The sequence below is a fragment of the Dipodomys spectabilis genome, unplaced genomic scaffold, assembly GCF_019054845.1.
Source record: "Dipodomys spectabilis isolate Male_0828 unplaced genomic scaffold, ASM1905484v1 ptg000002l, whole genome shotgun sequence".
NCBI lineage: Eukaryota > Metazoa > Chordata > Mammalia > Rodentia > Heteromyidae > Dipodomys > Dipodomys spectabilis.
Window position 1 is genome coordinate 2,319,274 of NW_024870679.1, and position 21,512 is coordinate 2,340,785.

At 37.9% G+C, this 21,512-nt stretch overlaps 1 protein-coding gene across 2 annotated transcripts; it reads left to right on the forward strand.

Annotated features, from left to right (window-relative positions):
• Nucleotides 1-2,062: 2,062 nt before the first annotated feature.
• Nucleotides 2,063-21,156, forward strand: Lrif1 (ligand dependent nuclear receptor interacting factor 1). 2 transcript variants are annotated; one of them, XM_042682876.1, is made up of 4 exons: nucleotides 2,063-2,354; nucleotides 15,564-17,058; nucleotides 18,340-18,612; nucleotides 19,583-21,156. In XM_042682876.1, exons 1-4 carry the CDS (start codon nucleotides 2,287-2,289, stop codon nucleotides 20,015-20,017), a joined length of 2,271 nt encoding a protein of 756 aa, XP_042538810.1. In that variant the 5' UTR covers nucleotides 2,063-2,286; the 3' UTR covers nucleotides 20,018-21,156. The 2 variants fall into 2 exon arrangements, with proteins under 2 accessions (XP_042538810.1, XP_042538819.1); XM_042682885.1 differs by lacking the exon at nucleotides 15,564-17,058 and having other exon boundaries at nucleotides 2,079-2,354.
• Nucleotides 21,157-21,512: the final 356 nt, after the last annotated feature.

The window sequence follows — 21,512 nt, forward strand, 5'->3', positions numbered from 1 at the left end:
TTCTCATTCTGCCTAATTTTGCTTCCTCTCTTTCCATAGACACTGATCTCTCATAAACTTCTGACATACCAAAGCCCATCCTTAGATCTAACTTCCCAGGAAATCCAAACAGTGACAGTCTTATTTAAAATAAATGGTGATGAATACAGGTAGCTTTACTGAAAAGATATGAATTACCTGCAATGTTATCTACATTACAGACTAAGACTTGGAATTTGGAAGCTCAGCTGGGGTAGAAGTTCTGTGAGACTTCTTCTCCAATTAATAGCAATACTAAAAGCATAGCATAAATGGTAGCGAGCAAGCCCAACAACAGGCATGAGATTCCTTAGCTCAAGCACCCATACAGGCAATAAATAAATACATAAACAAACATAATGCACACCTATAAAATGAGTAACAACTTTTTCAATAAAGTCTGCTGTTACAAACAGGAGGCTGAGCAGAGCCCAGACAACATTAGGGGTGCATATTAAGGGCTCATCACTTAATGATCCCTTTTAAATATGGGAGGCATGTGTCTGAAAGATAAATGCCAGTTGCAGTTACAGGATCCTGTACAATTGAAGTAAATCTTTTATACGTTACCATAAAAATACCATTTGTTAACACATCAGGACATGACATCCTTTAGTATTACTTCATTGAATTAGGGGAATGAATAACATTAGGGGTGTGTGTGTGTGTGTGTGTGTGTGTGTGTGTGTGTGTGTGTCCAGTCTTTTAGGGGTGTGTGTGTGTGTGTGTGTGTGTGTGTGTCCAGTCTTTTGATTTGAACAAACGGCCGGGGTGCTGTCCCTTAAGAGTTTTCATTCAATACTGATGATTTACCACTAAGTCACAGCTTTTTGGTAGTTAATTAGCGATACGAGTCTGTCCATTCTACTTTGGAACCGTGATCTTCAGATCTCAGCCTTCTGAGTAGCTAGATTTGCAGGTGTGAGCCACCGGCGCTGGACTCAAATAATCAATCTCATTTTTAAAAGACAAAAATAGGGTTGGAGGCATAGCTCAGGTAGTAGCGCGCCAGCCAGTGAGCGAAAGGAAGCATCAGATAGCGAGATCGAGTCCTGGTCTTGCCCAATTAAAACACAGAAATAAAAAGACCAAAGTAAACCTTCAAATGGACAACTTCGTCAGTTTCCTGAATAGGAACAGTTTGATTCAGATATTACCTAACGAAAGTAGACCTTCGAAACTACTCTTTCCCCTATATTTTCCACCCCAGTAGAATTTCTACTCCCTAAAGACGACTGCACCTGATTCTCCGACAGTAATTTAATTACAGGATTGTGGGGACTTCTAAAAACTCGCCTCTGGAGGGTCAAACAATGGCATTTTAAGATGTTCTATAAGGAAGGAGACCTTAAAGAACGAGTCATCTGTATGTAAATAGGGGAGCGTTTTAACCGAGGCTTGAACACGGGAATGGAAAGTAGAAAGTAAAGCTTCAGGGAAAGAAAAATCCAGACGCATTCAGACAAGTGTCAACACAAAACCGTCAGCTACAGCCAGACTGCTAAAGTTTCCCGTGGCCAGGAGCGTAGCGAGCCTGCCAACGCCGCTGGAACCCGAGTGGGAGCCAAAGACACCGATCGCCAGCGCAGAAGGCAGGAAAATTCACAATTGACCCCGGAACCGTTTTGTTTTGCGTAGGCATCTGGAGACCTTTCGATTATGACTCATTCCTTGATCCGGAAGAAGAGACAGCAACCTTCACTTGCGATTGGGCCACATCATAAGGGCGGGGCCTTGAGCAGCCAATCACCTCATTCTCCGGACGTGACGATTAGAAAGCCACAGGGCTGAAAATTGCTGAAGCGAGAGAGTCGCTGCGGTGGGCCGGGTCGGCAGCATCAGGCGGAGGCCGTCTTCACCACAGACACAGCCCTGCTGGGGCGGGGCGGAGGGAGCGTGTCGTAAGGCCACGCCTCCATCACCCGCTCCAATTGGCTGAGATGCGACTACATAGATGTAGGGGGCGGGGTGTCCAGATTCTGTGAGCTTCCAGTGGAGCGGGGGGAGGACGCCTCCTCCGTCCCAAGGAGTCTTCCGGTTTCAATGTGGTTAAGCCCCCGGGCTGGGGGGGAGGGGAGGAGAAGCGCGGGGTACGCCCACTCCGCCGGCCGCGGCCGCCCTGCGCCCCGCGCCGTCTCCCACACGGCTTCTGCGTGATCAAGTGCAGCCGGCAGCTCTCTCTCGTTTTGCTCCCGGCGCGGTCGCAAATCTCGCCCTTACACTACCCACTGTGTGGGACTCGCCGTCCCAGTCCCACCTCTCTAAAAAATGTCTAATCACCTGCGGAAGGTTTTCCTGAACTCCGCTGAGGAAAGTTCAGGCCCCGCCTCGAACTGGTAAGTACAGCCTGGGCCGCCGCCAGCGCCCGCCCCTCGCCTGCTGCCTCCCAGTCCGGAGGCTGGGCGCCGCGCGCGTCCGAGGCCGCTGGCCGGGCGCCGCGCTCGCCCGTTGCCGCCGGCCGCTCGCTGCGAAGGAAGAGCCGGGCTCGCTTGGGCGTCGCGGAGCCCGCCCCGGCCTCGTTCGTCCCCACTCCCAGGTCTCCGCCTTGGCCGCGCCCGCCCGCCAGCCGGGCGCTGGGCTCCGCGAGACGCCAGGCAGCCGCATCTCACGTTTCATAGGCCCACTTAGTAGATCTCCACGGGCGAGGAAATCCAACATGGCCGACTCCCTTTGCGAGGGACCTTCTGGAAGATTCTTGGACTGACGGAAGGGGTGGGGCAAAAACCTACGACGCTGTCTGCGCGTTTTTGTTTGTCCTTTTTTTTTTTTTTTTGGTTGGTTTTACTGGTTCCTGGGCCTGCACTCTGGGCCTTGGCGCTGTCCATTGGCTCCTTTGGCTCCAGGCTTCGGCTCTGCACGGGAGCCTCGGCACCATTTGTGGCCTGTTCTGTGATGAGCTCTGGAGATCAGACCCTCGCGGAGGGCGGAGAAGTGGGGTAGGTTGGGGAGGGAAGGGATAGCAGGAAAAAAAAAAAAAAAGAGGTAACCGTGTTCGACAGGAAACGTACGCATGACCTTACTGTAACCCCTCTGTACAGCATCCCTACAATAAAATAAACATGTTCTTTCTTAAAAAAAAGAAAAGAAAAGAAAAGAAAAAGACCCACACGGACTTTCCTGCCCGGGCTGGCTTTGAACCGGCGATCCTCAGATCTCAGCCTCCGGAGTAGCATTACAGGCGGGAGCCACCGGCGCCCAGCAAGCGCGGATTATTTTTAGCGAACGCAGCCCTGGGTGTGCTGGACCTTCAGTGTGAAAAACACTGAGAAGGAAAACTGAAGAAAAAAACGGTCTAGAACAAGCATAGCTTTTTATGAAATGAGGGAGAAATAGAGAAAAATCATGCAAAAGTTCTGTTTGGGCAGTGTATTCGAAGCAGCTGTTCAACTGTGATGTTTCATTGGGTATCTATGTAGGGGAACGTTTTACTTGAGATGACAGCTTTGTTTTTTGAAGAGGGCGGCTACCTAATCAAAGTTGGACCAGAACTCACCATCTTGCTTCCATTTCTGCGGTGCTGGGTTTACAGGAGTGCCACCACGATACTTGGCTTTCGTAATTTTTGAGAAAGATAGTTTTCGTTGTAAGTTTAGGAAATCGATTATTAATAATTTTAAGAGTTTTAAAAATACAAGATGATAGGATAGCAAAATGTTATCGTAAGCATAACTTGTATTTCCATAGTTAGGGGGTGTATGATTTGCAGTGAGAAAATGACTAGTTCATAGGTCTGCAAAAGGAAAATGGAGAACACAGCATGAGAGCTAACTCAGGACTCATAAAAGATTTGTGTGAAGAAATTTGTGCCGCCTGGTATTAATCATAGCTTGGCTAGCTTGTATTTATGAGACCAAGTGCTTCAGTTACTAGGCTGTAAAAGCGCCTAGATTTAAAAAAAAAAAAAAAAAGTTAAAAAATCGTGAAGTAATTTGTGTAGGAAAAGAGTAAAGCATTATTTAAATGTTAGTTGCTTTTAAGAATACAACTTTAACTGGTACCTATTTTTGCACAGGAGGTAGGTTTCTTTTTGTTTTTGTTTTGTTTTCTGTTTTTCTTTTTGTGCTGCTTCTAAGGTTTGAACTAGGGTTTGGGTGCTGTCCCTGAGCTTTTTGTGCTCAAGGCTAGGCTTTACCACTTGAGCCACACCTCCACTTCCTGGTTTTTGGTGGGTGAAGGGAGATGACTCTTGGATTTCTCTGCCCATGCTGGCCTCAGTAACTCTGATCCTTACATCTCAGCCCAGGAGTGAGCCACTGGGATCTGGCTTTGTTATTTGCTTATTTTGTGCTAGTCTTCGGGCTTGAACACAGGGCTTAGGCGCCCTCCCTTCCCGAGCTTTCATACTCTAGGCTAGCACTCTACCTCTAGAGGCACAGTTCCATTTTTTGTTTTTCGTTTTGTTTTTTTTTTTTTTTTGGTGGTTAATTGGAACCTCAGACTTTCCTGTTGGCCTTGAAGCGAAATCCCCAGATCTCAGCCTTCTGAGCAGCTTAGGTTACAGCCCAGAGCCACCTGCTCCTGGCCGTTTCTGTTTTTTGAAATGCGTTATCTTGGAACTCCTGGGCTCACATTATCCTGTCTCAACTCCTACTGTGTATGTGTGCTTTTAGTTCTTTAAAAGGATAAACAGAAGGAAATTGTCACTAACATTTGGTCTAAAGCTATTATTGAAGAACTTCCCACAGAACTATTGTATTGCAAATCGTAAAACACTAATTCTTGTATACCTGTGCTGCTGCTGTTACTTTGTTTTACATTTGTTTTTGTTGTTGTTACTGGTTTGGGAGCTTGAACTCAGGGCCTTTTCTGCTCAAATCTGATACCCCACTACTTGAGGCACATCTCCATTTCCAGATTTTTTTGGTAGTTAATTGTAGGAACAGTCTCATGGGGATCCTCAGATCTCAAGTCTCCTGAGTAGCAAGGATCACACTGTATGAGCCATCAGGGCTTGTTTTTGTTGTTTTGGGTAGAAGCTTGGGGAAAAGGGCTGAAATAGTATGGATACAACAGTAGAATTGATTTTATTGTTTAACCTCTCCTGGAACACTTGATAATTTCTGACTTTAGACAGCTCACTTTAGGATTGTATTCTTTCTTTCAATGTCAAAAGACTATATTTTAAAAGATGCTTATTGTGCATTTGAACTTTTATTTTCCAGTTTCTGATCCTTTTCATTTTGGACTTAACATTGAATTTTGGTAACATTCATATGTCATTTTAAGTTTTAACTCACTGGTTATTTTCATTATAGTTATATACATTTACTTCCTTAAATTGTAGAGGTTTTATATCACTTTTGCCAGTTTTCTTTCTGAAGCTGTTTGCGAGTTGTTGCATATTTGATTCTGTTCTGGTTGCAAATAGTATGTGATATCCAGACATACAATTTATATCACATCTTAAGTATGATTAATATCGTATTAGTGGGGCTGGGAAGGTGGCTCAGTGGTAGAGTGCTTGCCGCTCATGCATGAGGCCCTAGGTTCGATTCCTCAACACCACATTAGCAGAAAAAGCCCGAAGTGGAAATGTGGCTCAAGTGGTAGAGTGCTAGCCTTGAGCTGAAAAGCTGAGGGACAGCGCCCAGGCCCAGAGTTCAAGCTTTACGACTGACCAAAAAAGAAAAAGTTTATTAGAAGTTTAAGCTTTTTATTTTTTCTGATTATATATTTTGTGGCAAAATAATTCTTTTTCATAAAATGATTTTATTTTCTATAGACGTTTGAGTTTTTCTTGTGTTAAGGATCCTTTTAAGTTTTTCTGTAATGTGTTATACAATGTCTGTTGTTTGAAGTAACTGATTTAGGTATAAAATGTAAAACCTAAACTTAATTTTATAAATGCAGTTAGAAAATCTAGAAGCTTTTAAAAAAAATACGGTTTAGTTCATTCGTTTTTATAGAGTATTTACCATGTACGTGATTCTGTGATTAAGTTCAGAGACTGAAGAAGAGGATGTTGCCCTTTCCCATGAAAAACTGGTTCTGTGGTTGAGGGAGAACTGATATTTTATTGATGGCATTGTGCACAAGGTTCTGTGAGAAGATATAGGAAAGGAGTTGAATCTTTAGGATAAGGGGTGGCAGTGTGGACTTGGGGGGAAGTTCTTCTAATTTCTTTTTCAGATGTGTTTTCAGAGTCAACTTAAACTAGGTGAAGTAGGGTAGGGGTTGCACTAAAAGAATGCAATGGAAAATAGGAATAGGCAGATTTTCTTAGTAAGTTACCACCATTTATAATAGTTTTCTTTGTAGATAATGATAAATTATCTGAAATAAGGAACACAGTAATCAGAAAAAGCTGAAAATAGAAAATTAGGAGCCACCAGGTTGAAATAATATAACAAAAGTTTGTGGTTATGCATTCTACAATGATAGGAATTAGAATACCATGTATTTGGCAGTTGGCTTCTCTGCTCCCTTAATTCTGTTTTCAAATGTTTAGCTAAAATTTGCATCCTCGGCAGGTGGCTTGGTTTGGTTGGTAGGATTTTATTGTCAATTCAGAACTCAGGATCTAATTTTGAGCCAGATCCTCAGCCCTCAGTGTCAGGGTACATTTTGTTGTAAAAGTTTTCTTTTATAATTTCTGTGAGTGTGGTTGTGAGGGGGAAAAAGAGAGAGATAAACATTGCATAAGCTAACTGAAATCTATCATTACCCTAAGTTTGTACATTTGATTTTTTGCACCGTTTTGATGGGGCTATACTAAAATAAAGCAGTGGATAGGATTGCTAAAAAAGAGCATGTAGTTTGCATAAATTACTTGATATATCTAAGTCCCATTACATCATGTTTGTATATGATGTTATATCATAGTAAAATGGAAAATGGTCTTCTAACAGTAGAAAAACATATTTTGCAAAAATATCTAAAGTATGATCATTACCCTCCAGGAGTTCTTATTCCATTTCTAATATGTGAATCTATCATATCAGTGTTAGAATAGTAAATTGTTGAAAATTATGAAATAGTGTATTTAATGGGCTTTTTTTTTAAAATTCAGGGGGTTTTACTATGTTGATCGGGATGCTCTTGAAATACTTGGGCTAAATTGAACCTCATAACTTGGCCTTCCAAGGACCTGTGACTACTACCCAGACCTTTTAATAGAACTTTTTGTTTTCATCACATAAAGTTTTATCACATTTTCAGAAGACCTTGTCTGATTTTGTTTTCTTATTCTTGGAGACCCAATTGGATATTTAATGGAAAATGGTGCCTGTCATGTTTCCAGTTATTCTATTTTCTTTCCATAATTATCCTTTATTATTGTGTAGTAGTACAAAGAGGTTACAGATCCATATGTCAACATAGTGTTATTTGGCCCATTTAACAAATGAAAGAGGTTAATTGATTTTTCAGTGTCACTCAACTAAGTTAATGGGAGAGTCAGAATTAGAAACATATAATCTAAATTTCCCTTTTCTCTCTTTTAGAATCTTTTTTTTTTTTTTGGTCGGTCGTAGGGCCTGAACTCTGGGCCTGGGCGCTATCCCTCAGCTCTTCAGCTCAAGGCTAATGCTCTACCACTTGAGCTACAGCGCCACTTTCGGTTTTCTGGTGGTTTATTGAAGATAAGAGTTTCACAGACTTTACTGCCTGGGCTGGCTTTGAACCGCGATCTTCAGATCTCAGCCTCTTGAGTAGCTAGGATTACAGGCATGAGCTACCAGCGCTCGCCTCTCTTTTAAAATCTTAACGTGCATTTTTTTTTTTTTTTTTTTTTGGGTCCGGTCGTGGGGCCTGAACTCTGGGCCTGGGCGCTGTCCCTCAGCTCTTGAGCTCACGGCTAGCGCTGTACCACGTGAGCCACAGCGCCACTTCCGGCTTTTTTCTTTTTGCTTAAGTGGTGCTGAGGAATCGAACCCAGGGCCTCAGGCATGCAAGGCAAGCGCTCTACCACTGAGCCACCTTCCCAGCCTGCGTGCATTATTTTTTAACACAGTTTCTTAGATAGTATACCAGCTTTTTTAGGTGAAATGTTGATAATTTTAAATGACCAAACCAAAGCATAGGATGCTGAATACAGTTCTTGTTTTAGTTCTGACATTAGCCAGCAGAATGTGTAATCTTTAGGAAAATATCATCTTAGTAGAATTTTAATATATGAAAGCTTTCTTTTTACAATCTAAAAAAAAGTATATTGGTGTGAACTTTACCCTGATTTATCACTAATCTTCCTCAGCATTCTGTATTTCAGATAAATTTTTAGAACTAATTCCATTGTATTCCAAAGGAATTTTTTATAAAAATATTTGTAGTGTTTAATTCAGCTAGCATTGTTTGAAATGTTCATTTGCTCTGTTACATACAGAGGATATAGATATAAGGTATAATCTGCCCTCAAGGAGTTTATGATCTTTAGCAGATTATGAGAATCTCTAATGATTATATGCACTTGGAGGAGTGTAGGTTTTGTGGGAGCTTCTGATTTATTAGGAGGATTTTACTGATGAAGAAAGACAAGATTAAAACAAAAGGAGACTAGATAAAAGCATTGACATAGTTTGCTTGAAATGGCAATTGTGGGACTTGAACTCAGTGCCTGGGTGTTGTTGCTTTTTAGCTTTTTCTATCAAGGTTAGTGCAATATACCACCTAAGCCACACCTCCACTTCCAACTGTTTTTTTTTTTTTTGGTGGTTAACTGGAGATGATAGCCTCATGGACTTTTCCTGCCCATATTGGCTTCTAACTGCAATCCTTAAATCTCAACCTCTTCAGTAGCTAGGATAATAGATGTGAGCTACTGCATATGGCATAATTACGTCATTTTGCATTTACTGTACTTAGTATTGGTTTCGGTACTATTGGGAAAACAATTGTATTAATTAAAAAAAAAAGACTCAGTGCTGGTGGCTAACCCTGGTATTCCTAGCTGTTCAGGAGGCTGAGATTTGAGAATCTTGATTTGAAGCCAGCTCAGACTTGGAAAAGTCCATGAGATTCTTACCACCAAAAAACTGAAAGTGGAACTGTGGCTGAAATGAAGCTGTAGCAAAAAAGTCGAGTAAGGGCATGGATCCTAGGGTAGTTCAACCCCTAGTACCAGTGTGTGCATGCGTGTGTGTGTGTGTGTGTGTGTGTGTTGTGTGTGTGTGTGTGTGTGTGTGTATTACACACACCAATGGCTAGTACAGAAGACATTGGCAATACAGAAGACATTGTATAACTTGCAGCATTAGTAGTGGTATCAATGGAAGTTCTTTTAGAGATTCTAGAATTGAAAGAAATATGTATGAGTATGTGTTACTAGTGGATATTTAATGAAGACAATAGAATTTGAACCCTATATTGTAGAAAACATTAATGAATTTGTAAGTAATGTTCCTGGTATCAAGGTAAAAGCATTGTTTCAGGTTGAGAAGTTGTATTGTTAAAAATATGGGTTCCAAATTGTATATAATTTTCTGTCAAATTGAATTGACAGTGATAAATACTAAAATCTTGAATTAGAAGTCATAAGTATGAAAATAGAATCCACCACAGGGACACACACTAGTCAATAATTATAATCAGAGAAAAAAAACCTAATTAAAACATCAAAGTTGTTGAGATAAGATGGAGTGCTAGGCCCAGGTAATGAGGGCTCATCTAGACAATGGATGTTGAAATAATGAAGAACAAAGAGATAGGTAAAAAAGAATTAAAAAAAAAAAAGCTGAGTACAATCTGACAAACAAAGAAAACTTCTTAGGCCTTTTGACTCATTTGGGATATATTAACTACTTGCCTTTTGGAAACGTGCACACGAGGTGCTATGGATGACTAGAAGAAAATAAAAACAATGGTTTTGATGAAAGATGACTAAAAGAAAATTTATAATCTGCAGAGTAGTACTGCACACCATTGGAAGGATAATTTCTAACAGGTTATTTTGTGTATTTGCTGGATTTTAAGTGGAGGGCTTTGACATGAAAATATTTGATAAGACATGAATAGATGACTGAGGGCAACACTGGTCATAAGAATGCAATGCTCTAACTAGGAATCATTATTGCAGAGGCCATAGTTGAGGGAAATAGTTGAAGCAGTGCTAACTGAAATGTTAAAAGTATGCCTTGATGGGCAAGATCAGGAGTTAGACTTAGTGGATTAGTCATTGATGGATACTTAATTGGAAACCCTATAAGAGAAGAGTGTCAAGATGAAAGGATAATTAGCCAGCAGTGTCTAATTGCAGCAGAGCACATAGGAAACAAGGACAGAATAAACACCTAGCTGTGAAGGGTGTATTTGGTGGTGATCTTTCAAAATGAGTTTTTTAGAAGAGTTATAGGAAAGAAAATAAGCTGCAAAACTAAGTGGGCTTCAAAACCTCTTTCTGGAATATCAGTTCTTAATTATGGGCTCATTGACACCACTTACCAACTTCATCTAGCTCACTGTCTTCTTTCTAATCTGATGTGACCAGCATCTGTGCAAATAATTGTCACCTGGTCTTTCAGTACAAGTATCTTTTTTTTAGTGCCAGTTCTGGGGCTTGAACTCAGGACCTAGGCACTGTCCCTCAGTGTTTTTGCTCAAGGTTAAAAAGCTGAAAGTGAGCCACAGCTTCACTTAGTGGCTAATTGGACAAAATAATTTCATGGACTTTTCTTCCCTGACTGGCTTCAAATGATAATCCTCAGATCTCAGCTTCCTGAGTAGCTAGAATTACAAGTGTGAGCCACTGGTGCCCAGCGTCAGTACAAATATCTTTTTACCCAGTCACCTTACATTTTCTGTTTCAGCTATCAATTTTTGCAGTCTGTTTCATACAAAATTACTGCAACTACGAAATGATCATTTCAGGCATCTTGTTCTGTAAATGCCTTGCTTTCTAATTTCTAGCTTGTTTAGTCATACTGTGACTTAAAATTTTTTTGGTGCTGAGGATTAAACACAGGACATACTAAGAATACATTACCACTGAGCTACATGTCCCCAGTCCTAGCCTGTAAAACCAATAAATACCTTTATTTCCTCTCTATCCTTTCATTCTTTATTTTCTTCTAAGCCAGTTTGAATCCCATTTCATTTGTTCTTGTCAGTTCCTTAAGTTCTTTTGTCGATGAATTCAGCAATGTGCCTTCTTTTTACTAGCTAGTCAGAGAGGGAAAATTTACAGCTAGTCAGAGAAGGGAATAGCACAAATTGGTACTACTAGTCAGAGAAGGGAAGAGCACAAATTGGTACTACTCTAAATTCATAGTCATTCCTGTCTCCTTGAGCCATCAGTATTTGACCTGGCAACTCTAGTATTTTCTCTGGTCAGCTTTTTCTTTCGTAAAATGTCTCAGATTTTTTCTTTATCTTCTTATTCTTACTTTTAGTAGATAACATACTCTTTTTCATAATGAGTAAATTAGATCACATTTACAACTTTATGTCATCAAAGCTATAAACTTAAAATATTCCTAACAATGGAAGGAGATATTTCTCCAGATTTCTTTCAGTTCCAATTCCCTCCAACTCTCTTCTGGTTCCCATTTTCTAGCTTCTTAGAATTATCATCCCTCGGGCTGGGAAGTTGGCTCAGTGGTAGAGCGCTTGCCTTGAATGCCTGAAGCCCCGGGTTCGATTCCTCAGTACCACATAAGCAAAAAGAAAAAGCCGGAAGTGTTGCTCAAGTGGTAGAGCGCTAGCCTTGAGCTGAAGAGCTGAGGGACAGTGCCCAGGCCCAGAGTTCAGGCCCCACGACCGGACCCAAAAAAAAAAAAAGAGTTATCATTCCTCTTTCTTCTTAATTACCAATTTCTATCTCCAAATGAAGAATGAAGGAAAGATTTTAGAATATTGAAAAGAGTAGGGGCTCATATTAACATACGTTGCAGTACATTTAATCTTGTAAAAAAAAAAAGCATTTCTTTGTTGTTACTTGTCAGTCTTTTCTGCCTTTACAAAGTTCTTACGAGCTGTGTACACTTGCCATCTTTATATCTTTTCAACAACTTATTTCCCCACAAAAAATACTCTCTATGAAATGATACCTCATTTTTTCTAGTATTTTCTTTTTTTTTCTTTTTTTTTAGTGCTAGTACTGAGATGAAATCTTGGGGCTTGCTTTCTCATTTCTCTTCTGGCTTTCTTGTTCATGCTTGATGTTCTACCACTTAAGCCACACTTCTGTTTCTAGCATTTTGCTGATTAATTTTAACTAAGAGTATCATGATTAAACTGCCTGGGCTGACTTTGAACCTTCAATGCTCAGATTTCAGCCTGAGTAACTACAATTATAAGTATGAGCCACTAGTACCCAACTTCCATGTGTGGTTTTAATCTTGAACTTACTTGACCCCTTAAGAGTCTTTTGCTATAATTGCCCAATATTCTTCCAATTCGCTTTGGCTTTCATTGCATCAAAAGTAATTAATTTTCTTTTTTGGGGGAGGGAGGTCCGGTCGTGGGGCCTGAATTCTGGGCCTGGGCACTGTCATTCAGCTCTTCAGCTCAAGGCTAACGTTCTACCACTTGAGCCGTAGCACCACTTACGGCTTTTTTCTTTTTGCTTATGTGGTGCTGGGGAATCGAACCAAGGGCCTCATGCAGGCAAGGCAAGCGCTCTACCACTGAGCCACTTTCCCAGCCCAAGTAATTAATTTTCTTTCTACTTGTCTAAGCATAGTGAGAAGCCACTGATGTGTTAAGCTGGGGAAGGGCAAGTTTTGATGTAATGAAAAAGGTAAGGGTATCTGTAGTGGAAATGAAAAAGTCAGCTATGAAATTCCTGTGGTCAAAGCCAGATACTACTTTTGTTTGGACTAGAATAAGTGGTTTGAAAAAATTTGAACAGAGGAAAGAAATTTAAAAATCTTAACTAGATTGGATATAGAAGATGAGAGAAAGAAGGATTAACATGCTTTTGTTCATATGGACATATGACTAATGAAATGTCAAGGAACCTTTGGGGTTTGAGTGGGCAGAAATAGTCTGGTCATATTGAATTTTAGGAGCCTTTAAGATTGAGGAAAATATCAAGAGAGTTTGGATATATAAGCATGTATCTGAATGGAGTTATAGATGTATTGGATGAAATGATCACTTAAGTATTCAATTAAGTGAAAACATTTCCTAGTAAAGAATATAGAATAGCAAGCATTCTATTCTTCAGCTAGGATGAGTAAGCAAAAAAAAAGAAAGCCTTGGAAAGAGTATTTTACAAGTAAGCATCTTTAATACTCCTTCAAGCATATCATTTATCTCATTTAATGATAATTACCTATGATGATCATGTATCCAAGGATTGTAAGAGGTTGACATAGCTGGAGATTGAGCAAACATTTTACTTTCTGCAAAGGGCCAGATAGTAAATACTTTAGGCTTTAAGAACTGTATGATTCCTGCTGCAACTTCTCACTCTACTGTTGTATCATGAAAACAATCATATGTAAAATATGAAAATGAGGTGATTGAGTAATAAAATACTGTAAGTTCTGAAATTTGAATCCTAATTTTCATGTGAAAAAATTAATTTTGACTTCATTCCTTTAAAATGTAAAAGCTGTTCTTACCTGTGGGTTGCACAAATACAGAGTGTTTAGGTTAGCCAACATACTATAATTCATTGACCCATTTCCCCCATTCTTCAAACCTGGTGCTTGAACTATAATAGTCAATTTTTGTGTTTGCTTTGGGGTTTTGTCACTGTTGCTCAGGCAGGTCTCAAACTCATCAGTCTTCTACCTCAGCCTTCCACATGCTGGGATTATAGATGTATGCCTCTAAGCCTGACTCACACTCAGTACATTTTCATTCAATTAATTAATATAGAAAAAGTTCTCATCCAGGTCAGATGAACTTTGTGGGAAGGGGACAGGCAATGAAGGTAAATTTTCTTCTTTAAGCTTCTCTGATGCCTTTACTATAAGTCAGAATAGTGGATTTGATAAATTTTCACATTCAGAAAAGTGTTTTAAATTATTCTGAGTTTAATTACGTTACTTGGATTTCAGAAAGGTAAGACCGTTATAGCACTTCCTGAAGATTTTCAACATTGATTTTTTAAAAATTAATATTTGTGAGTTATAAAAACATCTCTAGGCAGTTTACGGTCTTGTAAGTCATTATTATTGTTACTATTTATCATGATCATTATTACTTGCAGAAGAGGATTGAACTCAGAGTCTTACACTGCTAGCTAGAGTAGTACCACTTGAGCAACACATCTGTCCCTTTATTGTTCTAGTTTATTTTTCAAGTTGTTTTTGCTCAGGGTTGGTCTTAGACTGCCCCTATCTTTGCCTTCCACGTATATGAGATTATAGATATGCACCACCATGCTTGCTTTGTGCGTGTGCATGTGTGTGTGTGTGTGTGTGTGTGTGTGTGTGTGTGTGTGTGTGTTTTGAGATTGGGTCTCCCTGAGTTTTTGTTCATAAAACTTCAAACTATGTTCTTCCCATGAATAGCTGGGATTATAGGTATAAGTCACAGTGCTCACACCTACCTATACATTTTCGTCTTCATTTGTTTTTCAGTCATCTAAGACTATACTGGGTTTGTGGAACATGGACTCTGCAGTTTTGTTGCTAGAATTCAACATGAGAAAGTCTATAAACATGCAAACACATATTAATACTATAATATAGGTTGATTAGGAAGGAAAAGCGAGGATAGTTAAGTTGGTCAGATAATATTTTCTTAGATATCATCATTCATGCTGTGACTTGAGCTCTATGAATTGTTGCTCAGGGGAGGAATAACTAGATAAAGTGAAATGTGTCCTGCATCTCATAGGAGCTGAAAGAATTACATTCAAATAATTCCCAATTATACAGAGTTCTCAAGTATACAAAGATGAATATATATTGGTGTTCTTAAAATCTGACAGTTTGTAGTTTGTAAACATGATAGTTCATAAGCATGGGAATCGGAATTGGCTAGGTTAAAAACATCTGTTCCACCTTCATTTAAAATTATTTAGCTGGAATTGCTATGGCATTGCTAATTTCTTTACTAAGAACTATTTAGTGCCAAACCTTAACTATGTAAAAACAATAATCAAAGAAAATTGTTCCTGCCTGAATAACTCAGTTGTATATAGTACAATAATGTGGCAAACCTGAAGTATTACCCCCTGAGGTATCTTAAGCTAAAAAAGAATTGATAATAGAATGTGTGAGTCTTTGTCAGTGGGAAAGATAGATTTAGGAAAGAGAGAAGATAGGGGAAATAGAATAAGCATAAGATGTAGAATGAGAGTCTTGCTCATTAAGATTAAGGAAAAGCATGAGAGGAATGGATACAAGGGAAAGGAGAAGAGCATATCAGTGGTTTTAAGAGAAAAGGGTAAAACCTTCAAGACTACTACTTTTAGGAATACCTGTTAATATCTATCTCATACCCATTGCCTAATCATGTAACTAAACCAAAGCTGGACTATATCTTTGCTTATCTCTTCGAAAACTATTATATATTATTTCACTTCAAAAACTCAAAATAGCAAATTACATACTTTTATATATCTTAAAATTTTAAATAATGATTACCAATACTTGTCTTAAAATGTTTATATTATGAAGTATGTTATATTTATTTACTCAAAATGTTCTTTTAAGTGTTTCAGGCTGCATGTACCAAGTAGTTCAGACGATTGGCTCGGATGGAAAAAATCTTCTGCAATTACTTCCAATTCCTAATTCTTCTGGAAATTTTACCCCGCTAGTTCAATCTTCAGTCATGTCTGATGCTTTGAAAGGGAATACAGGAAAACCAGTCCAAGTTACTTTTCAGACTCAGATTTCCAGCTCTTCCACAAGTGCATCAGTTCAATTGCCCATTTTTCAGCCAGCCAGTTCTTCAAACTATTTTCTTTCAAGAACGGTAGATACAGCAAAAAAAGGTAGAGTTACTTCTGTGGGAATTGAAAATTTCACTTCATCTGTTCCTAAAGTTAAGAGTCATGGTGTGAAAATTGATGGACTCACCATGCAAACATTTGCTGTTCCTCCCTCAACACAAAATGACTCATCTTACCTTATAGTCAATACCCCAAGTGCTTCAATGGCGATGTCTCCAGTTTTGCCTTCTGGGCATCATTTACAGATTCCAGCCCACGCTGAAGTGAAATCTGTACCTGCATCATCTTTGCCTCCTTCTGTTCAGCAAAAGATTCTTGCAACTACAACTACAAGTACTCCAGGAACAGTTGAGGCCTCCCAAATACCAACAGTTATTTATGTGTCTCCTGTAAATACAGTGAAAAGTGTAGTTACCAAGAACTTTCTGAATATTTACCCAAAGCCTGTTAAGGAAAGAACAAAGACAGTGATACTAAATACCACACAAATCCCAACGAATGTTGCTGCAGAAACACACTTAAAAGGTGGTCAAGCTGCTCCAGTGAAATGGATTTTTCAAGAAAATCTACAGCCTTATACTCCATGTCTTGTTCCTGTTAAGTCTTCAAATAATGTGGCTTCCAAGATTTTAAAAAGCTTTGTAGATAAGGAAAGTTTGGGAGATAATACTGTAAATATGACTCCATTGAGTACCACTGGTCCTAGTGGGGCACAGCCCCAAAGTGTGCCTATTAAAGATAATGCTTTGGTAATGTTTAATGGGAAAGTCTATCTGTTAGCTAAAAAGGGCACAGATGTTCTACCATCACAAATTGACCAAAGGAATGGCATATCTTCTGGTATTCCACTAAGAAAAGAGAAATCACGGGTAGTGAGTTCAAGTCCAGTCACTGATATATCCAGAGAGGTTGTAAATATTGTTTTGGCTAAAAGTAAATCCTTCCAGATGGAGACAAACTCATTTTCAAATACTCAGCTTTCTTCCATGGCCAATCTAAGGACAGAGAAGAATAAAAAGGTGGAGAAACCATCTCTGTCTACCACAAACCCACATAATATGAAAGAATCCAATAACTGCCTAAAACAGAGTAAGACTTTATTTACAATGCCATTTTTTCCTGATGGATTTAGTACAGGACAGACTGCCCCCAGAAAAGAACATGTCATCCAGAGCATAGAGAAACTAAATTCCTCTGTTGATGCAACAACTGTTACTTCACAACAGTGTGTTTTCAGAGACCAAGATCCAAAGGTAATTTTCCCATGTCAGGGTACTATTCTTATATAACTATGTGGAAACTAGTTATTTCTTAATTCTCAAGGTTATATATCTAATAGCTCTTTCTCACGCACCCCTACTCTTACACACAATGCTTAACACGACAAAGCTTTCCTCGGGGAAAATATCTGAAGAGTACAAACGGGAAATTCCAAGCAATGTCTGTCTTTTAAATCATTTGACATACCAAATCTTTAAAACAATCAAATAAACATCAGAACAGCCAGGGCTTAAAGAGCAACAAAGTTGGGGAAGGATAATGTGACTTCAAAGATTAGTAAAATTGTGTGTATACATACATGTATGTGCATATATATATATATATAAATATGTATCTAATAGCTTGTGTGTTATGTGAAGAAATTGATACTATACATGTAGAGCAGCTGGACTATTTTTGATTTGAGGGTTTCTTTCGTTGATTTTTAGGTGTTGTGGCTTGTATGTACCTTTCAGTCATATGTGAAAAGAGAATATTATCAGTGTCTTTGGTGTTTTTCTTTTGTGAATGTTGTTTGGGTTTCTTTTTTTCTGAGTTTATTTTTTCTCTTATAGGTAAGTTTATTTTTCCTTTTTCTACCCTTTATTTCTTTCGGACTTCTTATCCAATTCTTAATATATACATAAGTTACCCTTTTTATAAGATGTATATGTGGTTATTACTAAACGTTTGTACCCATTTTTTCCTTGCTTCTTTAGATGCCCCCTTAATATTGTCATCATTTCTCCCCTTCACTTCAGAATTCATTGCACTACAGAGATATAAGGGGGTCAATTCTGTTAAGTACAAAGCCAATTAAAGAAATGAATTTTCTGGAAGACTGTTTCTAAATAATATTAAAGATTATTATAATTTGGTGTTTTATTTTGTTATTGAGACTGGATCTTGATATGTAGCCCAGGCTGGCTTCAATTTCTCAGTCCTCCTGCCTCTGTCTCCTAGGTGCTGGAGTTACAGACATGAATCACATCCTCAACTAGGTTATTTTTAGGTTGTCATTAATTTCTTTTCTCATTTCAGTTGTTTGAGAATGGACTACTTGTTATTTTATGTTACATCAAATTAAAGAGAAATTGTAGGAGAGTGGTTTGAGTTTGTATTTAGCTAAATTCAGTTTTTTCAGTGTGGTTTTAGGTAAAGGTAATACAGACCTTAAAGCAAGATGTATACTTTTGCAGCAGATTGATTATTTAATTGTCAGATAAAATAACTTGTGTAATTAGCAGTATTGTGTGTGTTTTTTAAATTTCCAGATCCAGAATGAAATGGCCTCAACAATAGAAAAAGGTATTCAAAGAAGAAATGACAAGAAAGATTCTCAAAGAAGCAGTAATAAGGCACCATATCTGAAGAATGATGCTGAATTTAAAAAGATGTTTGGTCTCACTAAGGATTTGAGAGTATGCCTTACTCGAATTCCTGACCATCTGGGCTCTGGAAAAGGATTTCATTCCTTTAGTAGTTTGGTGCAAAATAATGTTCACAAAGAGACAGAGTCTGTGGTAAAGGAAGAAGAAAGAAAACAGGTAAAATGCTTTTTTAGCCTTGTGCATTTGTGTGAATGATGATTGTTAGTTACCAGATTGGCAAATATATATGTTATAGGAAAACTGTTAAAAAAGAAGCCTATGTTCACAGATAAAAATGTAGCCCCACTTAATTTAAGTTGTTGATTTAACATGTGACTGCAGTTCTATAACTAGTATAGTTATAAGCTTGAACATACGACACAGTGTCCATCCTGGAAGGATTGGCAGCAGTGAGCTTTTCACTTCATGCAAACATCTGCTTTTCAAACTTCATTCTCTATTGTTCGTCATAAGAGAATATGTAGTCATTTAAAGAACAAACTTGCTTTGTTTTTAATTCACCTATTTTTGTCTACTATATTTATGAAAGTGCCCTGTGCATTTTAACATATTCTTTGAAGAATTATAATCTAATTCTAATCTAAAATGCAAACATGTAGGTGGTTATTGCAGTATTAACTGCATATTTTTAAGTAACCCATATGGTTAATCATAACGGAAAGAAATGCCACTGTAATTTTACCTATTGTCATTTACTTACTACACTATCATCTGGAATTCTGAACTTTAACCTTTGCCAGTGAAAAATTTCTGCGTGTGCCTACTTTGAATTCTCACATACTTCACAGGCTTCATTTTATGTTGATGGTAGTAAGTCAGTACAGCTTCTAATACTTGACTTTAGCAGCTTGTTCACCACAAATATAATTAGGATATTACAATTCATTTTCTTTATTAGTATTTTTATTTGAAAATGTAGAGTTACTGTTACATAAGTCAGGCAAAGAGTACATTTCCTTTTGGATAATATCTCCCCTTCCCTTGTTTTCCCTTTCAATTTCATTGAACCAACTTTAATCACTAGATATATGTATCTGCAAACTTGTTAATTTTGAGAGCACATTTTATACATAAATAAATATATGGTAGTAACATTCCTTGTTCTTGAATCTTTACATGGCAACAGAATTTTGGTAAGAAAAGGAAAGCAAAAACAGTTAAGATGGATCACACAAAGAAGAGAAAAACCAAGAATGCATTTAATGCAGTCATAAATGGAGGAATTGATGTCACCAGTTCCCAAACCGTTAGCAGTATTTTGCCAGCTTCAGATGCGTTACAACGTGACTTTGTCACAAGCCACAGAAAAACCTCAGAAGAAAAAAGTGCAGAGATTGAACACTGCTCCTTTGAGAAGCAGGAGAAAGAAATAATGAGTCCTAATGTAGCTTTTGAACAGAGTCATTCCTTTAATAAAAATTACACTGAAGATGTTTTCCCAGTGACACCACCAGAACTGGAAGAAACCATCCGAGATGAAAAAATCAGAAGGCTTAAACAAGTACTGAAGGAGAAAGAAGCCGCTCTTGAAGAAATGCGTAAGAAGATGCACCAAAAATAATGTCATATACTTAAAAGACTGGAGACAGTACTGAATCCTCTGTATAAATGTTGTAATAATATGATAGTAACTTCAGTAACCCCAAACATCTACTTAAGTGAATAATGGGCAGGTATTGTATACAGTGTGGATACTTTGGACAAAAGAATGATTAATGTCCTAAGCAGGACATTGAGAGATTTCATCACACTAATGACATATATTTTAAAACATAGGAAACTTTTTTAGAGTTTTCTATTTAATATTTTGGACAGCAGTTGACTGTGGGTAACTGAAACCAAGTTAGTTACAGGTGCATTTTGAAAGTGTCTTTGAATACAAAACCTTTTTATGTATTACAAAATTTTAAGGAATACAGAAAATGTTGTTGATTCACATGACTTATGAATAAACTACATGGGGTATCTGGACCATTAGATACCTTTTTTTGTGGAAAGAGTTAATATTTTTCTATTACTTTAACTACAGTTCCCAAAGTTTAAATATTTGTACAGTTTCTGTTGTTGTATCTTTAACCAAATTGCTAGGTGTTACTCCAACAATAATTAATTGTTGTATTTTGAAATTCTACAAGCCAGGAAAGGAAACTAGCTATAAATCGACTTTACCATTGAGGTTATACTCTCTCAGTCATACTCATAAAATGATAGTATCTTCTACTTACCATTATTGACATTTGTTTCTCAAAACAAATGACAGCGTTGAGTATTCAATTGTTCCTCAAGAGTGAAAGGTCCTCTTTCTAGAATTCTCTTTGCAAAGTTATGTTATGTAATCCCTAACGGTATTTGGAATTCAGGCTATTTGGTGATGTTGTACTTGGTTTTCGAATGATGTTAGGTAGCAGCTCTTGTTTTTCTTTTTTGGTTAGATTGTATGAAAGGTAGATCTTAACAATAGTCACATTTGATCTCAAACTGCAAAGTATAGTTTTTCTTAGTAGAAGCATGTGTTTTTCTTTCTAGGTAATTCTTATTTAGAAGAGTTTAAGGTTATATAACAGATTAAAAAGAATAGAGTAAGTTGATTACAAATAATTTACAAATCTCTGGAAATAAGAGGTTAGTAACTACAATGACTACAAAAGAGAAAATAGTAAATAAAATACTGAACAGGAGTGAAATAAAAACTCTTTTGTATGTGTAGTATCATGTTTATTGATATATAATTCACATGCCATAAAATTCACCCTTAAAATTTTTTATTATATTTAGAGGTGTTTCTCTTTACAACACTTTTTCCATCCCTAAACAAAGCCTGTGCCCATTAACAGTCAACTCATTTTCTTTCCCCCTTGACCTAAGCAACACTTGGTTTCCATTTCATATTCTTGGGATCATTTTTTTTTGTAATTTTTTTCACTTAGCCTAATGTTTTCAAGGATTATCTGTGCTGTAGCATGTGTCAATCCTTCATTACTTAATGCCGAACAATATTCCATAGTATGGCTATATAGTTATCCCTCTGTATTTGTAGATTAGTTCAAGGAGTCCCC